This window comes from Larimichthys crocea, chromosome XIII (genome assembly GCF_000972845.2).
Source record: "Larimichthys crocea isolate SSNF chromosome XIII, L_crocea_2.0, whole genome shotgun sequence".
NCBI lineage: Eukaryota > Metazoa > Chordata > Actinopteri > Sciaenidae > Larimichthys > Larimichthys crocea.
In genome coordinates, this window is record NC_040023.1 from 28,122,948 (window position 1) to 28,129,224 (window position 6,277).

Consider the following 6,277-nt stretch of genomic DNA (forward strand, 5'->3'; position numbering starts at 1 on the left):
CCCCCCCCCCCCTGTAACCCAGACACACGCACACACACACACACACACACACACACACACACACCCATAACCCCTGTCCCATCCCTTCTCCGTTGCTGCCTTCAAGTCCTCCTCGTACATATCTATGTCCTGGTTGTGAATATGTATGTCAGTGCACATTCAGGTGCTTTTGGTGAGAGATAACATTTATTTTGAAGTCTAGTGCCGTCATTTATTCTGCACAATACAAACAATAAATCAGTTGAGTGCTTTAGTATTGTTGCGCTTAAAGCTAAGACAGCAGACTAAACTATAAAGGCTAAAACAGGTACAGCACTCTCAGCTATAAATTGCAACATTTATAAATAGTCAGGCAGCACGATAGTCAGTTAATGCATTCTGTAGATAATATATGCAAGGGCCTTCATGAATATTAACCACTGACAACAAGCAGAATGAAACAAGGCCATCTGCATAAATGATATACAATGTACACATTCAAAGACAGTAACTCGTAGAGACCATGAACATGTCAGTTGAGCCACTAGCAAGAGATTTGTTTAAATGTATATATATATGAACTGATCACTGAGATACAAGCTGAAGCTGAAGTGTGTTAAATTATACATCTCAGTTTTTCATTATACAACATGTATTTTTATGTTGTCGGCATTGTCGGATTTGTTCCCCATGAAGCCTAAACGCAGCCTGACTCAGTGTCAGACTGCATCCAGACATTCCCAGTTTGTATTTTACCGGGAGGTGTGAGAGTCTGTGACATTTTATTCGGTTTTTGGTTGGCTGAAGACAGAATAGTGGTATTTCTGTCCGCTCCTGAAGGCAGCACCTCTCTCCCTCTCTGTCTGGCCCTCCTCCGGAGCTCTCTGATTGGCCGGAGCGGCAGTCTGTCGGTGTGTGGGCGGGGCCTGAGCCCGCTGTGTCTGCTCTGCTGTGGTGGAGGAAGGACAGCTGCTCTCAGCGGCGAAGGTAGGAACGGAAAAAACTCTACAATGCGTTAGCCACGGGCAATGGCTCGTCCCCAGATCTCCTCCTAATTCACTGTCCGAGCCGCTCCGAGACAAATATGGCGTGAGACAAACCGCGGAGGATAAGTGCGAAACTGTCGGGAGTTTACTCGTAGCGGCGGACTCAGCTGCCGCTGCCTGGAAGTTTTTTGTTGTTTTCCAGTCGTGGGGCCCCGACGGTGGCGGCGGCGGCGGCTCTATCCCCGGAGCGGTGTCCCGGTCTGCCCAGCCCCATGCAAAACCTAACGGCCCCTGGCGGCCCCGGCAACTCCAATGTCACCTGCTCCTGCAACTGCACCGCTTCCCAGCCACAGGGAATGGAGATATGTGAGTAACATTAGTTGCGTTTCTACTGACCTTAAAATTGTACGGAGAGACTTTGGTGCCTAATCCGTTTTATGTGCAGTGTAGCAGCAACAACAAATCAGACCAAGTGTTCATTGAAGACCGTCTGCGATGTATTGTGCTGCTGTCTCGCTTCCTCCCGCACGGCTCGGCTGTTACTACAGTATTGTAACACTTCTTCTTCTATAGACTCATAGAAACTTTATGTCGACCTGAGAGAACTTACTGGAATTTATTTCTTGTCTTTATTTGTCTGGAAGTCTGCCTGCGGCTCGCAGACAGGAGTTTGTCCCGCACTTCATGTTGTGTCGGAGCTCTTATAGTAACATACTGGAGCTTACAGTCAAATATCATATTCCTATAGCATTAGCATCGCACAGACTCATAGTTAAGCTTTTAAAATGTGTCCCAGGTTCACTGTAGGTCATTTCAATGTGAGCTCATGTACTGTGTGCTTTCTCTAACTACTTCTTGTCACTTTTAAGTTTCCTCTTTTACTTTTTCCACACGCTTTCTGCCACAGACGTTGCTTTTTATATGAATCCGTGCAGATTGAGCCTCACAGGCCCGCCGGGCTGTGCATATGCTCAGAGGGATCACCACACAGGGTTAAACAGTTTGCCTGTCAGCACAGACAGGAAACGCTGGAATGGTATGTTATGTCTGTCTGCCTTGTGAGCAGCCCAGAGAGAAACTATCATTATCAGCTCTGCCCTAATGCTGCTGCCTGCTACATCCACTGCAGATGTTCCTCTTTATGACTGAAGCACAGACACATGCAGACAGACAGACAGACAGACAGACAGACAGGTAGAAATGCAGAGGGCAGCCAGACTGTGTGTATCCAGTCTGACACATCTGCAGACAAACAGACAGACAAAGACAAATAAACAGGAGAGGGGCACATAGCAGACAGGCGGGTAGATTCATAAGCAGGCAGCCAGACAAGTACCGACAGAGATATAAACAGAAACACAGACAGACACATCCGAAGCTAGACAGGCAGACGTACTGACAGACAGACATGCAGACACACACACACACACACACAGACAAGCTACAGACGGACGGACAGAGTTACAGTGATGTGTAATTTCCATTTGGGGCCGAGTCCAGGCCTGGGCAATGTGAGGTGAACGCAGGATATTAGATTCAGATTTGGCAGCAGAGCGTGGTTGCGCTGACGCCACATTGTAACCAAGAAGTGTGTGTGTGTGTGTGTGTGTGTGTGTGTGTGTGTGTGTGTCTGTCTGGCAGACGGACTGGTGTTCCACCATTCGTTTTCTGTGGCATCATCGTATTGCCAGCCAGGAAAAAAACACACAAAGTCAGGCATGAAGTGGTGCATCCACAGACACACTGATACAGCAGAGAGAGCCTAATTAGATAATCCAGGAGAGCTGCCTCAGACCTGTAAACTGAGCAGACAAGTGGGGCCCCGGAAAAAAGGAGGAAAAGTCAAATAATTGTTTAGACTGATACTTGCAGCGTACATTTAAGGGCATGCATACGTCTGAATAAATGTTGCCCTGGTGTTTTTAACACGTTTCTCCACATCTCACTAGTTGGAGGGAGCTTCATTCACAAGTGGTTTGAAATAGCCGTGTCCTACTGTAGTGGCTGTCTGGTTTGAAAAGAGCGCTTGTTTGTCAGGCTGTGTTGTCATGCAGACTCGGCAAGGCTGAATAATGTAGCTCATGCTTTGATGATTTCTCTGGCTGAAGAAAAGAGCTACAGTCTGCCTTTTTTTCCTTTTTTTTTTTCATTTAAAGCAGAGCGGGCGGTCTCGCTGGTGTGTTTCCTCTTTATTCAGATGAGGAGGAAAAATTGAAAGAGACTACGAACACAGAGGGATCAGAGCGCAGACAGAGTGCCACGGCCAGGAATCGAACCTCTGCCTACACACTGGGATTCATGTGTAGGATTTGAAAGGCAAGAGACCTTTAACAAGTGTTAGTCTCTAGCTGTTGCCGTGCTTGAGTTCATTGTGTAGTGAAGTTATCTTGTATAGTAGGTGTGTTATTATTAAGTCCCGAGGTCAAGCAGCACAGCCCCATACAGACTCGCTGTGCATATGCATATTCTTTAGTATTAACCTACAGTTAACAAGTGCCTTTTTCCTCCCGCTGACATTGCTAGTCTGCAGTGATGAGAGCTTTTATCCACACAAATCAGATTTCTGCATGGAGGTATAGTCCCTGCAGCATATGACACTATAGGCAGGTCCTCTGCAAACATTTTCCACTCTTAAGTCATTTAATCGGATATTGACTCTTACTCCTGTCAGCCTGTCTTTCTTAAACCAAGCATGGAAGTACTATATGCCGACAGCATGAGGTCATTTCACTGGTTACCCTATGTAAATACCCATCCTCTTTTCAATCAGGAGATTTCGTCTTGATAGCAGTGGTTTGTTTTGTAATATGGAGTCTTGAACAAAGTGAAAGTGCACTGGCAGTCAGGGAAATTACCTTGGAAACTAGGATTTTTAAGATTCAAGATTAAATTAGTCAGGAACCTTTTTTTAGTGTCATTAAGAAAGTGCTAGACGAACACAGGCGGTGGAGGAAAATAGAAGAATTTGTTGTTTTTGTTGTCCAAAAGTTAACTGGGTACAAAAAAATGGCTTTTAAAGTCTGGTTGGATTCATAGTCCTGTTTATTTTGATCAGATAGATGGAGTTTCAGTCATACCCTTGGCAATTTTTGGCCATTTTGAGGGGTTAAAGTTCTTATGTTCAGTTTAATATTTACATATTATCATACAGGTACAGTGAGAGTGAAATTAGGTTGCCTGTGTTTAGATGTTTAATAACCCTGGCATCTTTTGTTCAAATGAAAAAAAGGACTTGTGCCAAAGTAGTAAGGTAATCAAAAAGAGGCATCATATCGATCAAGAAATTTCAAATCCAGGCCCAGAGAAAAACCCTGCATGGAACATTCCCAGCACGTCTTAAACATCCTCCTGGTCCTTTTACATGCACATATAACAGGAGACATGCACTTGACGCTTGGGGAAAAGGCCTGAAAGCATGTGTCAGGGACTTGAGTGGCCGCCTGTGTCTCTGTGTATGTAACGGTTAGCCTGCGACAGGGGCCGGCCAGCCAGCCAGCCAGCCAGCCAGCCAGACGGATGTAAACGGCCTGATCTGTAATCCTGTGTATGAGTGATGTTAGTGTGTAGGTGGCAGCAGGGTCATCTGTCAACTACCTCAGGCCAAACACGCAACACAGCTACTTGTTGACTCTGCCTCAGACGCATACACCAAGATGTACACGTAGGCACGCGCACACACATTTACACCTAGATATATGCACACACACAGACACACGCAGTCAGGCTATCTCAGGCTCAGCCAATATTTACCCTGCAGTCTCACGCCAGACAGCCAATCCAATCTCTCAGTAAGCTCTTTGTTGTTTGTTTGGGGTTTGTTTTTTGCCTCTCTCTTTTTATTTTTGTTTGGTTTGTTTGTGGATGTGTTGTTGCTGTGGAATTAGTTTGGTTTTTATTTAGTTTTATTATTAATGAATTTTAGTAATGAACCCCGGGGACAAAACTTCAAACTCTGAGCATGAATAGAAATTCTGGGACCTTTGGGATGGGAGTGGCAAAGACACCCAAACAACAGTATTTAAAAAAAATAAAAACTTCTTTTTTGCTTTTCTCTCGCAGACAGATTTCTTCTGCGATCACGGCTCCTGTAATTAATTTCACAGGGAATTTCTACACTTGGTTAGTGTCTCTCAGTGGAGCCTTATTTAGTCTGCCAGCTCTCCTGAGCTGACGGGTTATAGCAGCGAACAGTGGTGCTCGACTTGCGGGGGTTAAGAAAGAGCTCCTTGTTTTATGTAAGTCAGAGGGGTCCCCAGACCCTGCTTTTACACCACGGAGCTGACCCGCAGACACATTCTGTTGGCTCAGGTAACTTTAGCACATATTCTGGTAACACTGTAAAAACAGCCATATTGTACAGCTATTTGTATTTTTTTCTCAATGACATCATTGTAGCAGACGACTACTACAGCTCAGGATGTTACCATATTTCTCTTAACTCACCATTTACTCTATAGCCTTGACTGTTGTTGGCTTGATATTTGTGTGTCCGACTAACAGCGCAGATCTCCAGACATTTACTGTCATAGACAACTAAATAGATCTAAGTCTGTTAATCGTATCTTTGGACAGCATGGGAGCAGTGATTTTCTGCTTTTTCCCCTGTTAAAATATTAGTTCTAGTACTTCTTCCAGCAGTGACAGTAAAGTTTGTAAGCAGCTGTATACCCCTCGCCTCACTCTCTCCTTCTGAGTGTGAAGATGTGAACACGAAATGCTCCATTTGGTGGCAGTTTGGTTTGTCCATTCTGGGCTACTGTAGAAAATGACATGGAAAGGACGTATAGAGTCTCATTCTAAGGTGACAAAAACTATTTTTATTTTTAGGTGATTATACACCAGTGAAAACATGACTATANATAATATAATAATATGTAAATATTATATTTAAAAAATATGTTTTTTGTGTAAATCGATTATCAAATAGTCTCAGTTAACTGACTGATTATTCTAGTGAGTCTAGTGAAATAAATACAATAAAATAAGGAAAACAAAATAGTTTTCATGGCTGCATTATTCCATCAAATAAAAATATTCTGGATGTCTTATGATATCATTTTAAACACATTTCACACAAATTCAGCTGCATGTTTTTGGTATTTTTCTGAAGTTTGTGATCGCCACCAACTTACTTACTTTATTTACTTTACATGTTTTTGATCCACCACGCGTCAACATCAGTTTACAGTGTACGTTTGGTCTGTTTGCACTCGTCACGTTTTGTTTTGATCGTAGGCCTTCATCGTGTTAGCTTTTTCAGACACACAGAGCGTTTTGGTGCGTAACACTGAATGTAAACAGAACGTTTGTTT

At 43.8% G+C, this 6,277-nt stretch overlaps 1 protein-coding gene across 5 annotated transcripts in view; it reads left to right on the top strand.

Moving 5' to 3' along the window:
* Positions 1–6,277, top strand: part of ldlrad4b (low density lipoprotein receptor class A domain containing 4b) — a 206,266-nt gene that overhangs the window by 169,670 nt on the left and 30,319 nt on the right. Inside the window, exon 1 of one of the 5 annotated variants that reach the window (XM_010752186.3) lies at positions 899–1,331. The exons of the other annotated variants lie outside the window; for them this stretch is intronic. Within the exon in view, the coding sequence (XP_010750488.2) occupies positions 1,238–1,331 (94 nt within the window). The 5' untranslated portion in view covers positions 899–1,237. Of the gene's footprint in view, positions 1–898; positions 1,332–6,277 lie in introns of those variants that run through there. 5 annotated transcript variants of the gene reach the window in all.